Raw genomic sequence first — 27,703 nt, 5'->3', positions numbered from 1 at the left:
GAGCAAGAGAGTGTGTGTGTGTGTGTGTGTGTGTGTGTGTGTGCGTGTGTGTGTGTGTGTGTGTGTGTGTGTGTTTGTCCTGTGATCCCTTTAATCCTGATTCTCCCGTGTCCTTCAAACCCCAATCAAGGTTGTCATTAATGAGCATTTTCTCTCTCCCTGCCTCACCCTGCTCTCTCTCTCTCTCTCTCTAAACCTTTACTAATTAACCACAAGCGCTGCTGCTTACTAATGATGACGGGGTATACGTGTGTGTGTGTGTGTGTGTGTGTGTGTGTGTGTGTGTGTGTGTGTGTGTGTGTGTGTGTGTGTGTGTGTGTGTGTGAGTGTGTGTGTGCATGGACACGCACAGCAACACTGCTGAGCTATAAATGACTAATAAACCTCTCCTCTGGTTTGATTAGCAATGCCTAAACGTTGGTGGTGATTCAGTTCAGAGGCCTCCGGGTTCATCTGCTCATGTCTGGTCATTACGATTTTCAACTTCATCAGAATCACATTCACTCAGGGTGTCAAGACGAACACATGTTCGGGGGTTATTCATTCATGTGCACAGTGACCGTTGATGCATGCTAACACATTACACTGACAGCAAGTCCTTGAAGAGTGCAAGTCATCCTTCTCCATACAGCACTTATCATCCTCCATTTAATATATTGTATACACTTAACTTCCCCTACAGCGCTCTACATTCAGAGAGGCATACAGTTTAGTAGATTTAGAAGGAAGTGCGGTGGGTGATAAGTAGTCTATTAGTCCAGCATCGCATGAGAAAATGACAGTGAACAGAGCGAGCACTGCTGGACAGTGTGTGTGCAGTGTGAAGCCCACAGGTTTTGCATTGAATGGCATACTGATAACTTTGCAGAAAGACTGTGAAGAAATGTCTTTGTCCGTCTTCTCTGTTATTCATTTTCAGAATGGCTTCCGCTCTTTGTATCGAAAAAGTAACCACTGAAAAAGTCCAGCGTCATTAACGACTCCATTTGTCTCTGTCTCTCTCCTTCTGTTTCAATTTCCAGGTGTTGTGTCCAGGTGGGGTGGTAACCATGGAGAGGCTGTGGCTGTGTGTGATGCTGGCAGTTGCCATGGCAGTGCGGGCACAGATATGCCCGAAGCGCTGCGTATGTCAGATCCTGTCGCCCAACCTGGCGACCCTCTGTGCCAAGAAAGGTCTGCTGTTTGTACCGCCGAACATTGATAGGCATACAGTGGAGCTGCGGCTGGCTGACAACTTTGTCACAAGGTAACAGTCACACCAATCATGCTGCTGCTACCAAGGAACAAGTCAATCGTACCACTAATACTCACACTGCTGCTGCTGTCCCGGTACAAAGTTTTTAACAGTTGGATGTCATGAAACTATGGCCTCATTCACTTTAATGAGACCCCTACTTTTATATAGTGGACATGCTTTATGGTTGTCTGGGGTAAAAATGAATAAATAAAAAGTTTAACCAGGCCACAACGCATGTGGCAACACATTGCACTGGACAGAAATGACCAGTCAAATGCATGGGACATTCTTGGTGCAGTGTTTCAGTTATCTTGTAATCACTGTTCTTTTACCATGAAAATCTGCTCAAGTCCAAAATGTTTCAATCCCCACTTTATGACAAAATGATTCTTAGAGATATAGAAGGTATTCCAGCCCACTTTAATGCCCAGTGAGTCAAATACAGCAGCCTTGTTAGTGGCCCAATGCCTCCTGTTTTGATGCTGTACAATAGTTGCCCCCGTTGCACGATTTCTGGATGTGCACCTCCAGTGCGGATTTGATGGGTCATACACAGGACTATTGCCCTGAAGACCAGGTTTTGCTCCCATGTGTGGCCAAGTGTCAAGAGGGCTTTATATTAAGTAAGTTTATTAAGTTATGCAAATCACATGAGGTTAGTCACATAGGTGACGTGACCGAACTTAGTTATTTAATCAATAAGCAAGTCATTTTGTGTCTAAACCAAACCAAACCAAACCGTCAACATTAATGACAGTCCAAAAGTCACGCCATGTCAAATGTTTATTTGCAAGCTTTATTTTGAGGGTCTAACTGGATTCTGCGGCATTTAACAAGTTGGGAGTGAGAATGTATTGCATACCCATGAGTGTTTAAGTGGTCATAAAACACCCTCACCAGTTTGCCTTTATGTGAGGATATAACATTGCAAAACCTTCCAAAATGTGGTTCAACAGTGTCACTAAAAACCGAGGAACAATAAGCCAACTTTCCTCAGGACTTCTGGCTAAAGAAATGTATCAATGCCATACTTTATGAACTAAAGAAAACCTCAATATGAGAGGTAAAATGTAATGGTTTTGTCTTAATGTCACTCCAAAACATAGCCTTGGTTAGTTGTATTGGCAAGACCAGCTATGATATTACAGAGGCACCACCAATCGCAGAGCTGCTCTTTATCTATTAACAAGCTTTTCCGGCAAAGATGAGTAAGTCGCAGACTTTTGGGAGAGAGCGGCATCACCCAGGGTGCTTTGAATGGTGATCTAAACACATTATCCGCTGGCGCTAAACTGAAATAAAACTCATTTCGGTGGCCAAAAAAAGCATGGAGGCCCCAGAGTAAGTCATAGTCAGTTCATGGTCAATGGAGCAGCTCCAGGCTCTACCCTGATAGCCTTGGTTCTCTGGTTTGTAGCCTGTGGAGAGTTTTTCACGCTCACAAATATTGAATGAGCTGCACAGGATAAAAGCAAAACCATGTGTAAATTCTGTTTTCTCCAAATTTTGCGCTGAAATATTGAAAGTGTTCCCATCGAAGATGCCTTTCAGTTCTACTGAGAGACTGCCAAATATGCAGCATCTCTATTAACATTTACAAATTCGTTTTTATCTGTAGTTTGACCATGACAGCTTCTCTTAATCCAAGTTCTGTCTTGCTGGATGTGTAGGTGGCGTATGTCTGGCTTGTGTCTAGTGTAATGTCCCCTGTCTCCACAGTATAAAGAGGAAAGATTTTGCAAACATGACACGACTGGTGGATCTCACATTATCCAGAAATACCATCTCCTTCATCACACCTCATGCCTTTGCCGATCTGGAAAACCTCAGAGCTCTACACCTCAACAGGTATGGATTTGCATACAGCTGTACTCTCATATGTGTGTGCGATGCAGTTGCACAAGCTCCTCTTTAAAATGTGAGCTGTTTTAATCGGCACCACTGATCTCTCTCCGACGTATCCCCAGTAACCGACTGACGAGGATAGGCAATGATACATTCAGCGGGATGTCGAAGCTTCATCACCTCATCCTGAACAACAACCAGCTGGTGCTCATCCACCAGGGAGCGTTCAATGACCTGCTGGCACTGGAAGAGCTGGACCTCAGCTACAACAACCTGGACTCTATTCCTTGGGAGGCCATCCAGGTCAGGATCTCTTTAAACTGCAGCAGCCTTCCAATCCCGTTTGGCTAGGGGCCAGTAAAAAAAGGCAATCCCAAGCACAATAGAAGGCCATAAAACCTTTAAGGCCATTTATTTGAGATTAAAATAAAGAGATCCTAAGGGCTTTTTGACTGAACAGAGGCCATTATGTGGAGTATTCATTAGCCCTCAAACATTTGTCATTGATCTTTTCACCGAAGAAGAATTTTTAGTTCCTCAGCATTTTTAGTGCCAAGCAGTTTTTATACAAATGTCAGGGTCTCTGTGGATCAGCTCACTAAAATGCTTGGGAACCTGAAATGACCAAGTAGTCAGAGTCAAGTTTAATAAATAGGTGCTGTATTAGGAACTGTGTCTCGAAAGATTAACCACATGGTGGCTTTTTAGACTCATTAACCCTATAATTAAACTGTAATGTCTTTAACGTCACCACTGTGCATCAATAACTGAGGTGAGAGATTAACAGGACACCCAGGATTATTCATTTTGGGAAGCCCAAACAAGTATTAAAAGTGTTTGTCTCCACATCCCTAGGTTTGCAATCTTCTCGATGTACTTCTATGAAAGTCGTAAAATCCGAAAAACAGGCTAAAGGACAATACATTTCTCTGTTTTTCTCGGTTGTCCCTGCAGAGAATGACCAGCCTACACACGTTGAGTTTAGACCACAACATGTTGGACTTCATTCCAGAGGGGACATTTTCCCTGCTACAGAAGCTCAACAGGCTGGACGTCACCTCCAATAAACTCCAAAAGCTGCCACCAGACCCACTCTTTCAGCGGGCACAGGTATTCTTCTTCTGTCCACTTCTGCAAATTCCACAGCGGCAGCATTCTCCCAAACAACTGAAGTAGATAGCTCCCTGCAGCTCGTCCAGCATAATCCAGGTATCTGGTTGCCCCAAGAACCCAAATGAACGCGAAAAGACATTATTTACAACCTTGACGTGCACCGAGCTCATGCATGCAGCACAGATTGGCTGCACGCTCGTGCTTTTAGCTTAGAAGCTACAGTGAAGATTTAAGCTTTAAAAGGGTGTCAATAATCATGTGAAACAAGTCCCACCTTCTTAAATTGGTCAGGAGGATGCTGCAACACTGTTGAAATGTGTTGCGGAGCTCAACACTTTGGGGTGAAATCACCCTTTAAAAAACACTCCAAGAAAAATGACACAATCAAGAATTTTATTCACCATACACTTTCTCTCTCAAATTTGAGACAGCCAAATTTTAAACCTTCGGTTTTATCGTTGAAGTTTTTTGGCCGTGCTGATATTGTATACAGTCACTTATCCATTGCAGTAGGTCACAGTTCTTTATTTCACTTCCCATTCTTCCCAGTCTGTGAGTGGGAAAAGCAACACGTGACCTGCTATACTCTCAGTCCGCCTGCAAATAACCTTTAGCTATTTCAAAAAAACCCCAAAACAAATCATTGTTTCTTACCAACAGGTCCTGGCAACGTCAGGGATCATGACCGCCACGTCTTTTGCGCTGTCGTTCGGTGGGAACCCCCTCCACTGTAACTGTGAGTTACTGTGGCTGCGGAGGCTGAACAGAGAGGACGACCTGGAGACTTGCGCTTCACCTCAGCACCTGTCTGGCCGATACTTCTGGTCTATCCCCGAGGAGGAGTTCCTCTGCGAGCCCCCGCTCATCACCAGGTTCTCCCATGAGATGAGGGTGCTTGAAGGGCAGAGAGTCGCGCTCAGGTATCCCTTTTGTATGGACATGCATGAAAAAAAAAAAAAAAAATAGCACAACTGCATGCAAATCAGCAACATTAAACAAAGTTTTGTCGTTAGCTTACTCATCATTGACTTACACACAAACACAGCCGTATACACGCTGTTTCATTTCTTGGAGTTGTGTGTTGTGTTTACAAGCCACTCAGGGATATGAAATGCCCTATTGTTCAATGAAGCACAAGACAGGGACATCATGCAAAAAAAAATTTACGGAGAACAAAACTAAATCAAGACAACAACAGGTCGGAGAGACAATGATTACCTCATTTGCATATATATTGGTCACACGCTTCCAATCATGATAGATGTTATGTTTTCAAATATTATGATGAAATTTGGAAAAAAGGGGGCAGAGGAAATCAATGAGATGCTATTATTCTCTTTCCTTTATTGCATCTTGTCTTCAGCTCTATATACTAGGTAGAAGTATCATCAGAGGGGTCAACCCACCTAACATTTCCAATCTTGTGCAGCATCCATTTTAATGCATTCATGTGCAAAAAGCCATTAAAAGCCAGTGGTACATGGTTCGGTGTTGATAATACATTATTTATCCTCTGGTTTACCCCACCTTTATTTTCACCGACTCATTATTTGACACTTTAAAATCCCTCTGAATGCATGACTTTGGGTTGCTTTCATTTGTCCTCTTTCACCTATACATTAGAGCTTGTATCATTTGGAGCTCTCTCTTTTGCTCATAATAGGCGTTCTCCACCGTGTTTGGAGATTTCGTGCAGTGTGACCCTGCAGCAAAGTCCCCTGAAAGATTACTGCACTTCCCTTAGAAATATTTTTTTTATGGCTCTTCAGTGTAATTGCAGAAAATGAGTAGTGTCACTACGACCCCAGTGACACCTGTGCCCCGCAATTCCCATTGCTCTGCAATTTTGGTGACTTAACTGTACTTTATTAGTGCAGCCATTACAATTTATTCATGCACAAAGAGCAAAAGGTCATTGTAAGAATTGCACAAGTTTGAATAGAAGGCATTATTTTCTTTCACTCCTATTTTGTACAGTCCCTGTGTAAGTTGTCATGAGGTCTGAAGTTCTGGCATCTCTGCTTCATGACTAAACAACATTAACATACATGAATGTAGAAAGTAGCTATTTGGTTTATTCAACTCACAAAACAACTCATTTAGGGCTGTAACTATTAGCTCAGTGGATTATCTGCCTTTCAACAGAACGCTTCAAACTATGACATTAAAACACCTTTTTTATACATTTTGACACTTTGAGATGTTTCAAAAGAATCCAGTGCTCCCAACTAAAACTGGGTGAGAACCACAGATGAAAGATTTGTAACTCATGCAACTGAATTTGAAGTACTTATTTTAATTTGAACCCAAAACCATGGTCTTAAACAAATAGTTTTGGCGCCTGAACCGAACCAAACTGCAACTCTCTCAAAACACTGATAATCCATTAGTCATATTATGTGACGCTGTTGTCAGCACGCGTTATGTTGAAAGTCTCGTTGGATGTCTTATTGCCATCTTGACCGTGGAGCCCTGCACATGTACAACTAAAGCTAAAGAGAGATACCATTTAAAAGTTAGAGCCACTGCCCAAAGCTACCATATTTGACTGGTTGGGAGTGGGGATATGTTGGTAAGGCATGTTTTCTCTGAAATGAATGTTCTCTGTCAACACAGTAGATAAAGTAGATCAAGATAAAGCCTTTTCCTTCTGATCTGTGTTCAGTGGGAAGACTCCAGAAACCATGTTGGCGCAACGCTGTGCTTTAACTCTCCACTGTCTTGTTTCTAATGTGTTCCATTCTACCGGTCTGCTCCCATTAAAGGTGTAAGGCAAGAGGTGACCCGGAGCCAGCCATCCACTGGATCTCTCCTGAAGGCAAACTGGTATCTAACTCCTCCAGAACGCTGGTCTACAACAACGGGACTCTGGACATCCTCATCAGTACTGTGAAAGACACCGGCTCCTTCACCTGCATCTCCTCCAACCCTGCCGGTGAGGCCCACCAGACAGTGGACCTGGTTATTATAAAACTCCCCCACATCTCCAACAACACCAATAACATCCAGGAGCCCGACCCCGGGTCGTCAGACATTTCCACATCCACCCGAGGCGGGGCCAACGGGAGCAACGTGACGGGCGACGTGAAGGGAGGGGTGGATAAGAGGGTGGTGACGGCCGAGGCCACGTCGTCGACGGCGCTGATCAAGTTCAACTTCCAGAGGAATATTCCAGGCATCAGGATGTTCCAGATACAGTACAACGGGAGCCAAGACGACTCACTGGTTTACAGGTAAGACTGACAGAATCACTGCGTCACCGAGACGCTCAGCACTGTAAGAGTCCAGACGGTTTACACAATGGAAACGGAAGCATGATATGGCTAATGTGGAGGTGGAGAGTTACCCAAGTCTCAGCTGTATGGATTAGATTACAGTAGATTAAATGCAAATTTAATGATCCTGTTGGGACGCTGGCACTACGAGAGCGCTATAAGACTGTTAAGGGGCACTTCAAGAAAGCTACGAGAGTGCTATCAGGGTTCTCCGAGGACTCTAAGAGTGCATGGGGGCTACAAGCACAAGGGTACTTTTGGTTGGAAGAAAAAAAAAAAAGTATAGCATTAATGTAAATTACAGAAAAGGAAATGGAAAAGGAAAAGCTATTGGATCATCAAATGTTGGAATTAATCATGATAAACACATTTTTTCTTTGATTGCGCTTAATTGTTTCCTTGTCAGAAACATAAAACAGCTCACGCTGGAAACTATCGGCACCTTTTTGAGCAAATGTACAGACTGTAGGCCGCATGAGGGCAAACAAGACCGACATGGAGATGAGTCAGGGCCGGACAGCAAAAAAATGCCAGAAAAACTGCGACATGAGAAAGTTCATGATCCTCAGTCAAGCCCGGCATTAACAGTGCTGCCTGTGCTGCCGCTGACTCACCACGACGGCCTTGACAGAAGAGCTCGGCTAGTCCTTCTTGACTTTTGCCATTTGCTCAGGATTACAGAGATTAGATCGATCTCGCAGGGAGTGATTGTTATTTGAGCTAAATATTTACCCCGGCAAAATGGGGGAGAGGGAATTAACAAACACGTAGAGCTTTCGTAGGGAAATCTGCCGGTATTATCTCTCTTCATATCACCGCTAATCCCCATCCATACTTCATCAGTGCGCATTATCATCGGGAGCAGGGGGAGCGTCGAGACTGACCGCCGGGGTCACGATGACGACAACGCTCTGAACAGCTGCATTCATCTTTCCTTCCAGATTTTATCTGACTGCGCGCTGTGAATGTGGCATCCTGGATATTTTTACAGTCTGTATCTCTCTCTGACGACACCAATATGTATCTTACAAACTGTGGTCATTCACAGAAGAATCTACTGCTATCATCTGCCTCGCATATTGTTCCTTATCTCTGTACATTATTCATCAGCACTTAAACCCATCCAGAGAATGCATCATGGACAGACGGCGCCGACAGGACTTGAAGCTGTCTGTCTTTCAAAGATAACGTCGCGGCTCTCTGCGTTCCCTCCCTCTTTTATTTATAACAGCGCACCAAAGTTGCATGTGCGCCGTCGCCCTGTGTGTTCGCACGAGATTTTACGAGGAAGGTGAAAGATCGGAGGGTGCAGCAAACCACCACAACAACCAGCTTCCTGTTGGTGCACGGAGGAGGAGCGATGGGACGGCCCCTCGCTCTGATCCTTCCGTCCACTCGCTCCCAATCCTCTCATCCTCCTTTCCTTCCTCCGACTCTTCTTTTTTTTTTTTTTTTTCCCGATATCCAGCGCCGAAGTCGTTTGTGTTTCTCCGTGTTATTTCGCAGCCCTCTTGTCTTTAGATAGCAGATTGATTTCCATTCAGCACCTCTGCTGGCACAAAAAAGCAACTCATTGATTGTTGTTTTTTTTTTTTTTTTTCATTATCCAAACACAGAAGAGAAACAGAGGAGGGAGGGAGGGGGAGAGAGAGTACAAAAGAGGGAGAAAAGGAAGCGATGAGTGGAGGGCATAGGGGGAACGATGGGTCGGAGGGAGAGAGAATGACGGACGGAAAGGGAAGACCGGTCTTATTGTCACAGACAGGGCACTTACTTCTCAGGGTCAATAAGAGCTCATTGATTTGCAGCACATTGACATTTCTCCGCCTCACTCCCCACCTGCTCCCACACAGCTTTTGGGTTTCTACCTCCTCCACTCTGTGCATTCACTGCAAACAAATAGTTTCAAGCTTTTACAGGCATTTCTTCCCAGTTATTCAGTTAATCTCCTGGACATGCAATACGCTGCGCATCTGAAATGTAATCGTTGTCATACAGGATTCTGTATCGACCTCTGCAGGGAAACCCCACCCTGCAGCCCCTCCACAGGGAGGTCAGGGTCAGCTGGAGAACAGCTCTCCCGGAGCTGACAGGGATTCAGTTTCTTGCTCAAGGACACTTGAGACAGGCAGATGTTTACTGATACAGTACTGGTGTTTTAACGCCAAGTCCTTCTGCTTAAGTATTGTATCTCTCGGGCCGGCTGCCTAGTCGGTCACAGTAGGGAAGCCCATCACGACAGCAAATTACCGAAAAGTATTTTATTTTTTTTTTCATTTATTTGAGCGTTCTCATTTTGACCGTTAGTAAGGAGAGTGAAGCATAGCTGAAAATACATGCTTTTTATGAATATAACAGCAATTTGAAGAAGGGCAATTTTCTGATCGCAACAGCAACTGTTTCTAATTTACAGGCACAAGTGCACAGTGTCCTAACAAGCTGCGGCAGGCAATGGTTTAATTTAATATTGATCGCGTGCAATAATATGAAACCGTTGTCTGGTTAACATGCTGCCTGTGCGCACAGCGTTCTGGAAAGAAAAGAAATGGGAGGGCTGTTTGTTTTCACATCAGATTTTATTCTGATGATTTCTTATAAAAAAAAAAAAACAAAACAGAGCTGTCAGTCATTTTCCACATAAACAATCTGGTGATTGTGTCGGCTTGATAGGAGTGAACTGTTTGACTGACAGCTGCTGAACAGAGGTGTCAGAGTATCACTGCTGAGCTTCTTTTAAGCGCATCTTTTTTTTGAAGATGAGTGGACCTTTTATAGTTATGGACTTCAGCCAGTCCTGTGAGTCTCAGAAGCTAAGCACTGAGGTGTTAACTCATTGCTTTCCTAATCAGGGCTCGTGAGTCAGATATCAAAGCACTTTCTTGGAGCTTGTCATATCTTAACTAACTATGGAGCTGTTATCTATGAGACACACTATACGGCTAACATTAACTGTGGAGGGGACGACTACAGTGCTCTCACTCTCACTCTGAACCACACTCCGTCACCCTGACACCTACATTGGTACACTTGCTGTCGCTGACACCGGTTCATGTCACTGTGACTCACTAGTGCACGTCAGCGTACAACAACTTTAGACGTTTCCCTGTCCCAGCGCACCTGATTCAAATGATCAGCTCGTCACCAAGCTCTGTCGAAGTAGGATGATGAGCCATGCAGGCGTGTTGGAGCGTCTGAAACTTGCAGGGAAGTTAAAGATTTAGTTCTTTGACGCGGTTGTGGCAAAATCTTCTTAAGGGACATTAGAAATTGGTTCCCTCTCAGTGACTGTTTCTGCACAAAATTCACTGCTCACCCTTTCGCAGAGAAAAAAAAAATAAATGAAATCGCGGGGTTTTTTATTGCATCTTCAAGGCACTCAACCAGAGCACTACAGTTTTATAATTCATTGTACCTTGTGGCAGGGACTGTAGTATTTGGCAAAAGCTGTAAATATGCTGATTTATTATAAGACGACAGAAAGTCTTCTTTCACTAACACTGCTGAGCATTTGTAAAATGGAATCTCAGTGTTTTTTTTTCCTTCTTTTCTCCTTTCTCTCCCTTCTTCAGTGCAATCTGTTAGGAACTAAATTGAGTCATCCACGCGGCCCTTATCTCAGCCTCAGCTGTTAACCCCTCATATCAGCGTCCGGTCAAGGGAAGGCCGATGTCGATGAAATAATGTGCTGACCTTTTACACGCGACCTATCACGGATGAGGAGTCGGATCCAGTGTTTGGCCTTTACACCTCGCTGGTTTTATTGAACAATTCCCAGCCGCGTCGATGATGATAGTAAAACTCAGTGACAGCACTGACGGCGGGGACCATTAAACGGCCACAGAGAAGAATGTGCCCTTTTTTTCAGATGTAGAGACAATCATCGCTTTTAATTAAGGTTCGGATGGATGCAGGCCATTGTTGGATTATAGAACGAATGACGGCACAAATTACAGTCTTTATAGGTGTGTAGTTTAGTCGATGAATAGATTAAATAATGACGATGGTTTAAAGGCTGATAAAGATGTGTGTGCCTTGAACAGAGAGAGGAATTCATTTGGCAGAACTCAATTATTTTGTCATTCTCTTTCAACGCCTTTGATTCTTTAGATAGCAGCTTGATGAGTGTCCTGACCCCCCAGGTTGGGAATCTCTGGTCTAAAGGCCATTTCACAGTCCTAGCCAGATGCAGAAGCTTTCATTAATTCTTATCTTTTTTATATTCTTGCGGTGGTTCCATTTAAATATACTGCCGCCAAATTTGTAGAAGCAGCTTATAAAATCCCCAACATTGTAAAAATGTAATTAAGATATTTCAAGTCGGCCAAGGTAAAACACACATGTTCATAAAAAAATAAATAAATAAAAATGTGGCCTATAGTGGTTTTAGTGTTATGGAGGTTTAATCTGTTATGTGCTTATTAAGTATGTGCGGTGAACTGAAGTGCGGCATGCTCTTAGTGTTCAACCATGATAATACTACAAAAATAAAATCTGACAAATGGAAAAATGACATTGAGATAAATCTAATAAAAGAAATGAAAAAATGAACACGTCCTTGATAGCCGTGGCTCACAGATTCTGTATGTTGTCCCTTTTCTAAGGACAGTGATGACGATGAAAATCATGTTCATGCGTTCCTCTCACCCTCTGATGAACCAAAACTGTAGAGGAGAGGATCAGACGGCGCAGGCTGCTCCATAAGGGATTAGAAGAGCAGTAAACCAAGGAGCTAAACCCCACTGAACTTCGAAAGTGAATCCATAAACAACTGCGATTTTGTTTGCCATACTTGCCGAAGAGAACTGGTTCATTTAAGGCTTGGATGGAATATAGCTCATCTGCTAAAAGCCCGCAGATACGAAGGCTCCGTAATATCTGCCAAATCTGAAGTTGCCTCGCTTTTCTGGGGCACGTTACTCTACTTTGACATTCGCAAGTTACCAAAGAACAAACAAACAACACCCATTCTCCCTCTCTCCTCCCCTGCTCTGCCTGTTGTTTCGTTTTTTTCTTTCTTTTTTTTTTTTTTTTTTTTTCCTCCCTCTTTGTTCTTTCAGCCGTTGTTTTCCACTCCAGCAAATCCATCGAGCTACAGGGGCTGGTTGCCATTTGCCAGAAAAACTACACATCAAGCAAATTGTGTGGCAAGCTTTTTTTATGAGGCTACTCAACAGGGGGTGGTGGTGGGGGGGGATGAGTCCGGGCATTTTAAAAGGCATACTCTCTCTCTCTCTCTCTCTCTCTCTCTCTCTCTCTCTTTGCCACTCTGTCTATCACCAGCAGGAAGGAGTTTATCCCTGACAATGGTCCCTGCGGCTCAGGTATAGCACCTTGCTCAGCTGTGCTTAAGGCGTGAAAAAAAAACATCCGCCTTTATCCCGTTGTAATGTTCCAATTCTGATTTTTATGGCGCCATAAACATATCGCGAGCCCAACGTAACAGTGTTATTGTTGTAAGTAGTCTATGGGGTTTTAAACGCAGACATGTAGTAAAGAGGGAAGTGCCACAGCAGCAGGGATGGTTCTGAGGGGAAGGAGGGGTGGTGAGCGGCAAAGGAAGCAAGGAGAGCAGGAGAATGGAAGACTTGTATAGACGTCTGAAGAAAAGGGTAGGGAGGGACCATAAGGTGGTAAGTACTAATTTAGGAATGGCTTAAGAGAGGGATGACAGGAGAAAAGGAGAATGGCCCAACAGCGTGACAAGAGAGAGAATAGAAATGACAGAGGAATGAATGAAAAGACGAAGGAAGGAAGGAATAGAAAATTTAAAAAAGTACTTGCGTGAGAAAAGGACAGAATGGTTAAGGGGGAAAAAAAGGATAGAGTGGAGGGAGAAAGGAAGGAAAGAGCCAACCACAGCACTAAAGAGAAATTCAGATGAGTCAGCTGAAGAGGGGGGGGATGGAGCTGAGCTGGGCAGATGGAGGACTACACCCGGCCTCAGATAGTGCTGAAACATCTTCCCCACATCTGGGGCAGCTTTAGTTGCGCGGCACTTGGACATCTACTCTGCTCTGCGTGTTTGCACTGAGCTCAGCAGTAATGAGAGCTCGCTAAGTGTGGAGCGTCCTGCTTTTGTTCTGGCACGAGGAACTGAGATTGTGACGGCTTGAGCCTGCATGTCTCTATTCAAGAGATGACAGACTATTTACTGACCTGTCCTGACTGATTTCTAGCATTAACTGCATGCATGGTTGCCTCACTGCTTTACCTGGTCATTAAAGTAGGGATGGCCGATCTGGCACCGAAAAAATAATATCAATATTATATCAAAATAACGTCAAGATCTTGTTAGGCCTCATCCCAAGAGACAACTTGCCCTCGAGCTTTAAACGCTTAACTTTTAGCTACATGTCTTTTACTGCAGATTTCAGTTGATAAAGCTGAGTTTTATCTGCAGTGCTGGGCATGTGACCCCTCGGAGGAATCGGATATTCATTAAACTCATTTCAAAGTCATAATTTGTTTCATTGCATCTTTTGGAATGTTGGAAGGTTCTGATAACGACTGATAGGGGAAAACGAATAGAACTTATGTTTGATGTTCTCGCCATCTAAATGAGGTGGCAATGTGTTTTATTGGTAGCTGTAATCTTATGACCGTAATAAACATTGTAATTTCTCCAGCGTGTTCAGTGGTGGGCAAAATATTTTTTCCTAATTTCATGAGTTGTTACCACCACTGTGAAGTGTTCCACAACTATGATAAAACTGTGAAATCACTGTTGGACCAGCTAGGTGGCTAATGTTTACTATTTCTGCTCCCCGTGAAACTGAATTTGGCTCTAATGAATACAAATGGATGGGGAGGTGTTAGCAAAGCCCACCTGGCCTGGGCTCAAAATCCCTGTTCCACCTCTGACTACAAGCTGTGTGGGTGCTTGTTAACCATTAGCTCCGGCGTCAGGGGCATTATGCATGGTAAAACAGAGATAAGAAGCTAGCTTCTGCAATGTTTTCTGTCTGCCTGAGAGACTCAGACCTATTAGCATGGCGTCGTGCCATCTGCTGTGTAAGCCACATTAGCTTTGAGGTCAACAGTAATGGGGCAGAAGTTGAACCACCATTAATCCCTTTCTCTTTGTGCCCAGAAACTAGTTATTCTTAACTGGTTTGATTGCACTTGTGTGCCTTTAAGTGTGCTGTGCTGTCATGTGATACTGTCAATGCTGAATTGTAGAGACAATTAACATGAAAAAAGTGGAATATAAAAAGAAGTTAATAATGTTGCCATTTGGTGTTTGCAATATATAACAGCAAAACGAATCACGTGAGAATGTGAAGATAACACATGTTTAAGAAGTGCAGTGTAAAAGAAAGTTTTCTAAAACCCACAGCTGCTTTTGCATGCTGTTTTGTTGGCTTATCTGACAACGTTTTTCATGTTTCAGGCTATTTATTTCAGGCTTGCTTGCAATCTGGTAGCATGGGAGGCTTTAGCCAGAAGCACTGAATACCATTTTCTGAAATAATTGGACAACCTACTTTTAGAAATCTGTGACCCACATTTTAGACTTAGCAACATTGCTGTGTAAATTTTACTATCATTTTCTGTTCAAACACTTCTAATGTGAGTGGGTAGTGGTAAAATACCGCAGGAACTCACTGGTATTTGTGCAGTTTTGCTTTTACCTAGAAGATGTAACGGCTGAAACAGCGTCATTAGCGGGATTGTGTTATGTAATTTCATTGTACAGACCCAATTATAATGTTGCGCAAGCTGGTTAGTTAAGCTTAACCTTAACACTCCAGGAAATTACTGCGCCCGGCCAAGAAATAGCCAGGGACACGTTATTCATGGAGCTTTAGAGGGGCTTGGTGGATTTTGCTACCTCCCAATGGAGCCAGGTTAGCTGTTTCCCACTGTTTCAAGTCATCATGCTTAGCTAAGCCAGCTGCCTAATGGTGGTAGTTTCAAATTTACTTTTTTTTTTGTTTGTTTCTTTGTCATATGATGTTTAGAAGTTCAAGTGCGATACTGGTTGCACAGTTGTCTGGTGTGATCCTCTCAGAGAGTTTTCACACGATACATGCGATTCAAATTCATAATGCTCCAAATCCCGTCTTCAAAGCTGGAAAACTTCCACTCATACATATGAAATTCAAGAACAATATTCCCCTGCAGCAGCATGAAACTACTAATGAGCTCGCCCAGAGCGGTGAATATCATTTTAAAAAAAAACATTGGAAGTTGTGGTCACACATGGTCTGCTGCTGGGGGGGGAACCACAGCTGAGTTATTAGAAGCCCCGGCCTGTTATCGCTCGGCTCCAGCTCGACCCAGAAGCCCTGGTCTTGAATCACTGCCATGAATGCCTTTCCCCCCCCTCCTGGAATAATGCATGTTTGAGGCCTGTAGGCTTTGTCCAATATTTAATCAAGTGAAATGGCCTGAAATAGAATAATCTGGTATCATAGTTTCGCTGTTCTGTGCACGGAGGCAATCATTTGTCTCGAGTCAAAAACATGAGAGCGACTAATGGGGATCGCATTGTCCTCCTGGCTCCGTCCTGGGCCTGGATGAGGAAAAGTTGATTAGCATGCACACGAACACATGAACTCACATCCGCGCACATGTAAACACAGTCGGGGTTTAGCAGTATGTTGTGCTGCTGCAGTGATGAACGTTGGCAGGAAGCCAGAGACAGCGACAGCCACTGGGAACAGGAGGTTGCTACGGGAGGAGCAGATCACTGTAATGGAACCCCCACACATGCGTGTACTGTAAACACACATATACTGCAGACCCATACAGACATGGGCACACAACTGCATACTGACAGAGGAGCATGCACACAGACACTTTCTCCTGTGTAATGAAACCTAGAAACATACACACACACACACACACACACAGACACACACACACACACACACACAGTGAGGCGCCCTGGGCTGAGGGTTTGGCAGAGCAGCGTAGATAGATTAGTGTAATAGTCTCGGCCAAGGCAATCATCTGCCCACTGTAGGGCCTCAAACGCTGGCAGCAAGATCCAGCTCAGACACAAAGAAATTAGCCACAATGAATGAGTCAGTCTGGATGAGCTCACAATGCTAACAGCTCGCAGAGTCAAAAAATAATAGCATGCGAGACAAAAAAAAAAAAAAAAACAAGAAGAAAATCCACTCATTTGCATGAAAATGTATTTTGTGGACTCAGCACGCGGCGGAGCATGGTCCAAACACAAACTTATGATCAATATCTTGACTGTTCCTTGCATGTATGAATTATAGATGACGGCAGCTTGGCTTACACGTCAACAATGAAAACTAGCTGTGCAGCGCGAGTTCGGCTGGTGGGAGCGTCCGGTTGGATGGGTTTTGTTTAGAAACGCTGGAATGGGAGCTGCGTCCAGGAGACCTGCAGCCAACGGGTTCCTGGAAGCAGAGGTTTCTGAGGTGGAGGGAAAAAAAAAAAAAAGTTTTGTTTATTCATGTGGGTACATGGCTAAGCTGAAAACAAACCCTCAAGCAAGGTGCATAATTACTGCACGCTCATAGATTTTTCACCAAAACACATGCAAGGTTTTAGGGATTAAGAACAGTTGCAGCACTTTGTTTTTCACTTGCCTTGTTCACTGTGAGGAAAAACATGCTAATCTGTCTCATTTGCTGGATTGATGTTGATCACGATAGAAAACAGATGACATTCTCTTTTACCGCTGTAGAATCCAGGAGTTCTCTCAGTACACAAATGTAGCTGAGTTGTGTTTGAGTGGTGTTCATGTTTTTTTTTCTCGAAGCATAGTCATCAAATGTAGAGACAAAAAACTACATGGTCTGGAGCGTTTGGACTGACACATTGGACAGCACCAAATCACCGAACACAAAATACATTTGTGCATTTTCTTAAGATAAATAAATAAATAAATACACCATTATTAAAAAAAAAAAAAAAAATCAATGATGCTTTTGGTCCCATGGACTTCTCTGGACAGTGACTGAATGACACTTCTGTGTTTTCAGTAGCAGTGGACAATAGTTGCTGTTGTGAGTTTATGATTTTTTTTTTTTTTTTTTCATCATATCAGTACAATATTATCAGGGTCAGTCTGAGCAGCCACAGAGGCGGTCCAGACTATTAGGAGAGATGCGTCTGTCAGACATTCGTCAGAGGCTTTGCACTAGTCGTAGCACGCCCAGATCAGGATCGCCTGCATGAGTCCCAGAACACACGCCAACGTTGCGCTATCCAACATTATCACCAGTTTTCTGCCAAAATCAGATCCTTACCAAAATCGAAGAGGGTCCTTCAGTTTTTTAAGTAGAAATGCATGGATGTTGATTAAAAAAAAAAACAAAAAACAATCAGGCATAGTTAGGTGGAAGAGGTATGCACTCTACTGCCATTTTCATTGTCATCGTCATAAAAAAAAAAAAAAAAAAAAATGTGGCAAGCAATACAGCAGCTGTGTCCGGTCTGGGAGTCATGGCGTTCTAATATGTTTAGACTACAGGCATTCAAGTCCAAGATCAATTATGCATCAGGAGGTTAACCTGTGTGTGAGACTGTGCTCTGCCACTTTTAAGTGTGACATCTGCCTGTGTGTGCTGTTTCCTGTCTGTTTGTCCATCTCTGAAGTTGTCCCATCAATAAAGCCATGCGAAAGGCCAAAAACAATGATTAAAAAAATAAGGAATGCACATTGTAGAAACATAAAGTATTAATGATCCAGTAAACAGTGTCCCTGAGAGCGTGGTGGTGTTTAAGCCTGCAAGAAAAAAGACTGTGCAGTCCATGCAGCGTTACAAAACAAACACATTATTTTACACAAAGATATTAATGCTTCGCTGTTTAACGTGACACACGGCAGCTCACACTTTCACACACACACACAGTTGCAACTCACGGCCACGGCAGCGACGGGGGAATTCATCTCTCTTACAAATGTAGCTGCTTGTTTATGAGCTTGTGACCAGGCAACCTGCTCACTTCAATGTCACTTCAGTGCGTGTGTGTGTGCGTGTGTGTGTGCGTATAGGATCAAGGTTTACCACGATAGCGATGAAAACATCAGGGGAAGCAAAGGGGAGAGCACTCATGGCCAGCCAACGTTCAAACAGTCACATTAGTATTCATGGGGTCATATAGATGCTCACACACAAACACACACACACACGTACACACACACTCTGACGGCATCCTACAGCCTTGTGCAGTTATTCCACTGAGGGTGCCCTAATGACCTATCGCTTCATTCATTCCCCAGCTCTTAATACTAACCATTAAACCTTAACATGTCTCCTAACCTTCGCTTAGCTCAAACTCTGAACCAGATGCTTTACCTGGCCAAAGTGGCCCTGTGCTGCTCTCAGTGCACACGAGGCCGCAAGCTGTGAACTGGACGCCTTCTTTGGTTTTAATGAGGAATTTCATTAGCATTTTAATGAGCAAATCCAGGAAAGCTGACAAGCCCTTTAAGGGAAACTGAAGGACAAATGTGCAAATCCTGTCGTCAATGTGACAAATATCTAACCAAGAATAACCAGCTTCAACCCAAAGAGCCAAAGTACCTTTGGATTTGTCTAAAAGAATATCCAGATTGATTCACTGTTGCTCACGAATGTTTTAAACCTGAATGCTAAAGCTTCTGCTGGAGTGCCTGGATGGAACTTTGGTGTCAGTTTGCGCCCTGAGGAAGGAAACCAGCCCCGAAAACCTCATGCGATAATAAATCATTTAATTGGTGTCGTGTCCCGGGGAAGACTTTTAGCTTTTTGTTTTTGAGGATTCAGCACCAGGCTATACACAGAGGAGCTGAGTGCACTGCTCCTTAATCATTTCCATTCCTGTTGACTTGGGTTTTTACCACTCTCTGCTCTTATTTCACTCTTCTTTGTGTAGGCCTTCAGAAACAAAACACATCACAATTAAGATGTAGGTTGTTCATTCATTTTGCCAAAGCTTGATTTGTCGTCATGGCAACAAATGTGTATGTAGGCTTTCATGTATCCGTTGAACATAGATGCACATTGAGCAGCCAAAGGGCCAAATAATTAGCTTATGAGTTGGTTAAAGGGGCGGTTATAACTGGTCTCACATTCATTGCAAGGACACAACCATGTCTTTCAATGAACGCTACTGTTGCTATGTGTCCTTGCTGGATGTGTAAACAGGGAACAAATGGCGAACATGTTCACCATAGAAACTGAAAAGGTCACGCGGTATCAGTTCTTTTTTTTTTTTTTTTTTTTTTTTTTCCTTCGCTACTTCAAAGTGGCCAAACAATGTATTGCAACATATTGCAGGTTTAATACTTGAAGGGTGTAAATAACAGTGAATGAGGAGTTGGAGTGTCAAGGTTTTCTTATTCTATTACTGTTGAACAATGTCATGGTGGATTTTCTCGGGATTAAACATTCTCTGGCCCCGAGTCAAGCCATAAAAAAATGTTTCCAAAAAAAAACAAAACGTCTGACAAGTGCAAAGCTGTGTAAATTAAACTGTTTGAAGGAAATCCAGAAATGCTATTATATATACATCTGACTTTGTTCTTCCGCCTCCCCTGTTGCTGCTCTGACAGACTAAACAGCTGTGCTTCCCGTCCCTCCCTCCTCTCTTTTACCACAGGATGATCCCGCCATCCAGCAAGAACTTCTTGGTGAACAACCTGGCAGCAGGGACCGCGTACGACCTCTGCGTACTGGCCATCTACGATGACGTCATCACCTCTCTGACAGCAACACGCGTGGTCGGCTGTGTGCAATTCACCACCGAGTCGGAGTACATGAGGTGTCATTTCATGCAGTCGCAGTTCCTCGGCGGAACGATGATCATCATCATCGGAGGGATAATAGTGGCCTCTGTGCTCGTGTTCATCATCATCCTGATGATACGGTACAAGGTGGGTCCCTGCCTGTCGCGCTTAATCCACTCCGGTCAGAAATTCATTATGAGGGGAGATTGGCTTTGTTCACATACAGATACAGACAACTATGGTAATCCAACCAGGGGAAAGTTGTAGGAACACAGTGGCAGTGTCTTTCTTCTGGTCAAACAATTGAAATAATGTCACCTCCAATCAAATCCCACTGGTCCCACACATCTCTACATTATTATGATGTCTCATTGACTTCTGTCGAAGCTCATTACAGCCGAGAAAAGAAAACAATGAAACTGTTTTAAGAATGAGAAATAAGAAAAAAAAAATAAATTGCCTAGCGCAAATTCACTTTTGAGGTGGCAAGTGTTTTTGTCATTGTTCCATATTTTAAGTGAACAGTAATAGAGCAAGGCCGCCTGTGTACAGGTGCCAAATAGGAGCTGAATGTGATTTGGATTAATTACTTGGATGTAATACTTTTTGACTCCACTGACATGAGTTTGATTCAAACTTTCCAAACAGAACTTGTAAAGGCTCATGAAAGGTGTTCACTTAAATACTGGTGCCTATATATGACATATAAGCAAACAAGACCGTCACCGTGAAGATTTCCATATAGTAATTTTAGCTTCTTATGAGGCTATTTATGCTTATTTCATTCAGAGGTGTCTCTCGGTTTGCTGGCATACAGCACTCAGTTTACTTTTGCATCCAGAATCAACAATAATGTCGGTTAACACTGACTCTCACTCAGAACGTTGAGTCTAGCTTCATCTTGGCGCTGAGTTGCATTACTTTTGCTAAACTAAAATGAAATGATAATTACAGTTTTCTGTAGCTGTATGTATGGCTGTAGCTACCAGTTGCCGTTAGCTGGTTAGCTCTTAAACATTCGTACGAAAATAGACAAATCTAAATGGAACCAATGACGATGACCAAAGGCTGCAAACATTTCTCACTGCAGGATTTATGCATTCTCCGTTTGCGGCTTTCATAATTCCTGTTCTTTTCAAGTCATTTGAAATGGTGACTGGATTTCTGTTGTGTTATGAAAAATGATCGGGGTCATATATGTGGCCAATATTTTCTGCCCTATTTCAGGGTGAGAAAGGAACAGCCCACAGCTCACTGCTTCCATCTGTTTTGTTTTGTTTTTTTTTTCCCGCAGGTGTGTAACCCTGGTGAGGGGGGTAAAGGCGTTTCAATGTCGATGACCAACGTTCACTCACAGACCAACGGGCAGCAGTCGCAGGGATGCACTGTGACTCCCAGCGTCTCGAAACACGGTTCAATCGGATTAGAAGACCTCTCAGGAGGCTCGAAGAAAAGGAGCGGGGCAGGAGGAGGAGGAGGGGGAGGGAAGGATACAATGACACAGTCGTCCGACTCTTCCCTGCCTGACTGCTCCACAGCTACGTCGGTTCTCAGCCAGCCTTGGGGAGCAAGAAGCCCGACAGCGGGAGCCGAGGAAAAAGCGGGTGAAGAGAGAGCAGGCGTCTCGTCGCCCACCGCTGCCACAGGTTCCCTCGCCAAGCCAAAGCGGAAGCCCGCTCCGAGTAAGCCGGGCTCAGCTTGCTCGAACCCGTCGGCTGCTCCCGACAACATCCCCACCTCCACCCCTCGCCCTCCCTCCTCCTCCTCGGCCGCCTCCTCCGCTCTCCTCCCCTCCACCCCTCTGGAGAACCTCAACACCAACCGCAACAACAATTACGCCTCCCTCAACCAAACCCCGCCCCCCTTCGCCCCTTCTTCTTTCTCTAGCCCCCTCGCCACGCCGAGTCCCGTCCCCTCCATCCGGTTCAGAGAGACGCCAATCCTGCGCAGGGCTCCTCGCGCCTCCTCCTCCGCCTCCGCCACTGCCTCCGCCAAGTACCAGACTCTCCCTGTGGAGGAGGGAGGGAGGAGCAGGGCGAGGAGGAGATACTCGCTCAGTGAAGGAGGCAGCTCAAAGACTTACTCGTCCCATCAGGGAGGAGGAGGAGCACCAAAAATAGGGCGCATAATGCGGAACAAAAGGAGCCAATCAATGAGCGGGATGCTTCTCCCAAAAGATGGGGATGGAGAGTCGGACAGAGGGCGGTGTGAATCGGACTGGATCTTAGAAAGCACGGTTTGAACTTAAGCCAGACAGAAAGCATCAAACAAACCTTGGTTTATTCATTATTGTTCATCTTTTGTATGAGTGTGTGCCTGCGGTTATGTGCGTGTGTGTGTGTGTTAGTTTGCATTTGTTTAGAGGTGTGTGAGTGAAGGCTAACAAACAATGGGGTGTGTGTGTGTGTGTGTGTGTGTGTGTGTGTGTGTGTTGTGTGTTTTCGGTGTGTATGTGTGTGTTCATGTTTGAACCTTTGTTTCTAGACGTGAGTTGATGATTGTGTGTTTCTGGGTGAAAGTGTTGAGCATCCTTTTTTTTTTCTCGGCCTGTCGTTTTTGTTTTGTTTTTTTATAATTTGTCTTCACAGCTCTTTGTATTCCGTTTACAGTGTTTTTCTTTTTTTTCACATTGATGGTTTCCTATCTGTTTTGCAAGTTGGTCATTCAGCAAGCGGTTATCTCGCCTTGTCTCGTAGCGTCCTCCAGTTGTCTCGTTGGTTCCACTTTATAGCACAAAAACAAAACAAGACAATGGGCTCGCCACGTCATTCCCCGATTCACACTCACCTTGTCTGAGAAAAAAAAAAAAACACCAAAAGGGAATTGTTACAGGAAAAAAGTAGGGGAAAAAAAAAAAAAAAACAATCCAAGAACTGAAAAGCACACCATTCTTATGCTCACATGCCCACAAGAAGTGTGTGTCCATACCGCGGCAAGAGAATAGCAGTCGGTGCCTTCTTTTGCACTCAGACAACAGACCCTCTGACAGCTGACAGAACCCGGATCCAGGACTCCACCACGCTCAGCGAAACGAGGGAGGGGGACAAAACAAAGGAAGAGAGAGATTTCACACATAGCCTTTCTTACCTACTGAGGAGTACAGATGTTTCTCGACATGTAGACAGACACAAACTGAGACGAAAAAGCAACAGACGAAGACTTCAACGTACCTCTTATGAAATTGATATTTTTTAAAGGGAAGAATTGAAAAAAAAGAAAAAGAAACATAAAAAAAAAAAAAGAAAAAAAAAAAAACCCTGTGAGCTTTTCACTGACATTGGTATACTGTAGCCTGTGTTGGTCACAAGCTCCCGGAAAGCTTCTGTACAGAAAAAGACAACATGTACTGTGTTGTTATGTTGTGTAAAATAAAAAAGGGATAAAATGAAAAACTGGACATGGAAAAGCGTGTTCTTATGTATCTGTAAATGTGGACAGTTCTGATCTTTGCTTCTGCAGTGAAGATGAGGTTCTCACTTAATTAGAGCTGCGGCAATAATGTCTCCAGTATCCATTGTCCCGCTGTGATGGCTGCTTTCTACCAGGAAAGACAATATTTTTTGGGAGGTCACAATCACTTCTCATCCATTGTTCTTTCTGCACAGCGATTGCATCATTTTGTTTGCGAGACACAATTTCCCACTGTAAATCAGGAGAGTGTTTAATTAAAACAGTTGATGTCTCACATCTTCATTCATCTTTTGGGGATTTGATACATCAATGTTCAGCTGACAAAAAAAAAAAAAAAAAGAAAAAGAAAAAAAAGAAAACAGACCTACACACACTGTCTGGATGCTAATTTAGAGAAGAGATTCTAATTTCCAAACCCCCCACCTCTCCCTGACAGCAAACACATTTAAATGAGTGTGACAATTCTGAAAATGTGCTCCCATGAGGCCTGGACAGCACGCTAGTGTCTAGGACTCATGGGACATGTTTGTGAGTACTTACAAAAACAGTCCTTGTTTTTTTTGTCCTTGTTAAAGTGATAAGCTGTTCGGATGTTAATATCCGGAGCAGTCGTAAAACATGGACCTGAAACCGAGGGACACATTAAAGAACAAGCTTTGAGGCAAACCTGTTGAGGCACTCGAGCGGAGGAGAAGCTAGATACATGCCGGTCTGGCTATGTGGAAGTATAATTCTCAGAAAAGGAGAAGATCAACTATATGGTTTTCACTAGATCCTGCGACGTGTTTTAATCAACACAGGCAGTTGCAAGGGCAGCCAAAGTGTAGAGGCGGCGGTGGAAAAAATACTCTTCTGCACACGCTGAAAAAGAAGTAGAAGGCTTTTGTGATATCAGAGGAAGCTGCGTGTAATCTGATACATTGTCTCTAGTGAAGTCACTATGTGGCCAAGTTGCATTGTGGGTTATGTAGGCGGCGGCTTTTGAAAACGACAAAATGGGTTTTTAAACTGTCCATAAGTCTCACAGACAGGGCTGCTTTCAAATTGTGCATTAAGTGCACCACAGGCTTATGTCATGAATAATGATGGACATGTTGTAAATATAGGCATTTTGTACCCTTTATAATAGGGGCCAATGTTCCTCATTTACTTACTTACTCAGTCTGATTGAGGGGAAATCTCAGCACTCACTCGCTAACATGCATACTGTACTAAATGTGTTACCACGGTTACCAAATTATCATGCATAATTATATACATCTCATCTTTGACAGTTTGACAGCAGATGGATAAAACAGTAATTCAGCTCTTGGATTTGTGCAAAGATCATAACTGTATTACCACAAGATCCTGTGATTGGTCCGTTGTCTGTCGCAGTAAAAAGAAGGGCTTCTACTGCATCTGACTGAAATGGGGGGCGGGGAGAATCGCAGAGTAATTCACAATACGATACGATTCACACCAGCTTGTGTTATGTGGACCTGGACACACTTCAGTACTCATGTACCTACATTACAGTGGTTACAATTCTTGCATATTGCGTGGTCTTTATTGGATTTAACCATCCCACTGATGCTGTAAAAGCAGGAGCAGGATCAGACTTTCCACTTGAAAGATAACGGTGGGTCTCTGACTCCCTCTCCCCCTGCTGTCTGCCATCATCCCTCTGTAAGGGATCATTTTCCAATAAGTTAACTTCCACCCATATTTCCCCATTCATCTGATGAATACAGTCATGAAGTCATGAAGTACTGACGCTGGGGGTTCTGTTTAGAATGCCGCATGTTTTAGCTGAAATATTGATATTTGCCGCCAGTGTATCGCTAAACGTTTCTCAAGAGGAAGTTATACGACATGTTCCTGTGTCAAAAGTTTGTCAATACATTCTCATAGACAGTATGACAATAACTTCAGCCTCATGAATCAAGTGCTAGTTAAGTGTCATAAACACAAATTCACACACACACCATAAAGAAAAAAAAAAAAAAACACACACACACACACACACACACACACACACAAAGTCCTCTATCATAGGCAGGCACCTACAGTAACAAGATGACCAGGGGGCCACAGCCAGTATGGATCAAGTCACAATCAGTTAACATCAATGCAGGAAACTGATTCGGTTTGCAATCAAATTAGAGAAAATTGTTTGACATGAAACTGTTCTGACAGGCAATTGCAAATGGATGTTCTCACTCCGGTTATCCGACAGTGCTGTTTTAATGGGGCAAATTGAATTGACTGAACTGATGGTGAATCATTACTGACCTCTGTGAGCATATCTGAGTGTTTATTATTTCCAGCAGTGGTGGGTCCTAACAGTTGCACCTTAAATGATAACGGCAATAAAGTCACCAAGACTGACGTGCTTAATCATGACAGTAATTTAATTAAAGGGAGTGAGGCACAAACTCCCGCGGGATTAAAACCAAAATTACCCCCACGACCGCGCTCCTATCACATTCAGGCTCCCTCCCGGGTTTTAAATTTCAATAGCCGATGACGCCAGGAGACATCAGGTGAATATTTAAACGGGAACCTAAGCCGCCGGAGGGACATACGAGATGATTAGAGGGGAAACAATTCTTCCAGTTTAATTTGTGTAAAAAGCCTCTGCTGTACAGCTGTCCTATACAGCCGCAGCAGAGCTCACACACCTGCGATCCTCCGCCCCTTTAAAAGTGTGTCAGTAACATCCTTGTTCACGCCTCCTTTACTGACCTTCCAATGCCTTTCTTAAGCCGTAAATGCTTAATGGTAAGAGGCTTTAGAGGAGAATATCCCTCTCTATATCCTCCATCCTTGTTTTCTCTCCCTTTCAGCCCCCATCTCCTCTCCCCTCCCTCCATCAGTTTCTCTCATTTATCTTTTTTTTCTTTTTTGTCATTATTTTGCAGATTCAGCAGCAGCTTCTGTGCAGCTTATTTAGAGGAGGCTTAAGGTAATAATACGTGACATTTACACTGCATATTGCTAATAAAGACTCCGCGGCGTTCCGAAGGAGGCGCAGAACTTATGAATGGATAAAGTTTTGCTTGAGTCTCCAGCGTCACGTGACTCATGCCGGGGGAGCAGAACCTGGCAGAGCGCTCTAATGGAGGCCACCGGATCAGGCCTCAGCAGAAGTTTGAGTCATCTGGTGGAAGCAGCTGGGAGGCAGCAGTACCTCAGAGAGAAGAAACAAGCTGGAGGAAAAATAGTGAGTTCATTACAAGAATGTGGGAAACTGCTAGGAAGGCCGACTAAACAGATGAGATGAGAAGAGGCCTTATTAAGGGTGTTTTAATTGGGATAACGAAAGACTTTATGTTCTAGGATAAGTTTTAAGCATTTAAATGTTAAAGTGTGTGTGATGCCTGACATCTATTGGTGAAAAACAGACCAATCTGTTCTTTGGTTCCAGGTGAAGTCGCCATCTGTTGCAGAGTATAGGACCCGGCGCACCAGCATCTAAAACACTAGAATCAATCCATCTACACCACAGGGAACTGTCTGGACCCGTGGACTGGCTCACAGGGTGACGATACAGGCAATCTGGGTGAATTGTTTGCATCAATTTCTTTGTGGGCAACGCAGTTAGCACTGTTGCCTCACAGAAAGAAGGCCCTGAGTTTGAATCCTAGCCTCTGTGTTGACTTGGCATGTTGCTCTGGTCTGCCTCACAATCGAAACAGGTGCATTAGGTTAATTCGCCCTAACCCTAACCCAAAGATTCTTTATCTTTTATCCTTAGTGAAATGTAACATTAATTGAAGGAATCATTACCTGTGTTGCATCATCCCCAACCCAACTGTGAGAATAAAGGTTGGCAGTGGATGTTTTTGCAAACCACAGTATGCGGAAACCTTATGTTGCAACCCACTGTGTCTTTAGATTCAATTTTCAATTTAATGTTGTGTGCAATGTTACACATGTTGGAACGTAGCCGTCAGTGGCAGTCACTGGGTTGGCAGGCTTCTTGGTTGAATCCCAATTGGACAGTCGGTTCATAAACATGTCATGTGAGCGCGATATGACATGTATTATACAAATTTGCCATGTGAGTAGTCCCCATGTCATCAGCCCTCTCGTGCTGCCCACTTTGTGGAGACGTGCCAATAAATCAGCCATTTCTTGGTG

The 27,703-nt window shown here is 43.7% G+C and overlaps 1 protein-coding gene across 4 annotated transcripts in view; it reads left to right on the top strand.

Annotated features, from left to right (window-relative positions):
- Positions 1–23,564, top strand: part of lrfn5a (leucine rich repeat and fibronectin type III domain containing 5a) — a 156,495-nt gene extending 132,931 nt beyond the window's left edge. For all 4 annotated transcript variants that reach the window (XM_037072675.1, XM_037072673.1, XM_037072674.1 and 1 more), the window contains 8 exons: positions 1,023–1,246; positions 2,957–3,085; positions 3,205–3,385; positions 4,037–4,192; positions 4,856–5,115; positions 6,961–7,428; positions 20,041–20,314; positions 21,462–23,564. In XM_037072675.1, the coding sequence (XP_036928570.1) occupies positions 1,050–1,246; positions 2,957–3,085; positions 3,205–3,385; positions 4,037–4,192; positions 4,856–5,115; positions 6,961–7,428; positions 20,041–20,314; positions 21,462–22,409 (2,613 nt within the window). In that variant the 5' untranslated portion in view covers positions 1,023–1,049 and the 3' untranslated portion in view covers positions 22,410–23,564. The remainder of the gene's footprint in view (positions 1–1,022; positions 1,247–2,956; positions 3,086–3,204; positions 3,386–4,036; positions 4,193–4,855; positions 5,116–6,960; positions 7,429–20,040; positions 20,315–21,461) is intronic.
- The last annotated feature ends 4,139 nt before the right edge of the window (positions 23,565–27,703 follow it).

Source organism: Acanthopagrus latus, chromosome 16, assembly GCF_904848185.1.
Source record: "Acanthopagrus latus isolate v.2019 chromosome 16, fAcaLat1.1, whole genome shotgun sequence".
In the NCBI taxonomy this organism is placed as follows: domain Eukaryota; kingdom Metazoa; phylum Chordata; class Actinopteri; order Spariformes; family Sparidae; genus Acanthopagrus; species Acanthopagrus latus.
The sequence above is the reverse complement of the archived record's forward strand: the minus strand, read 5'-3'. Positions and strand labels throughout refer to the sequence as shown.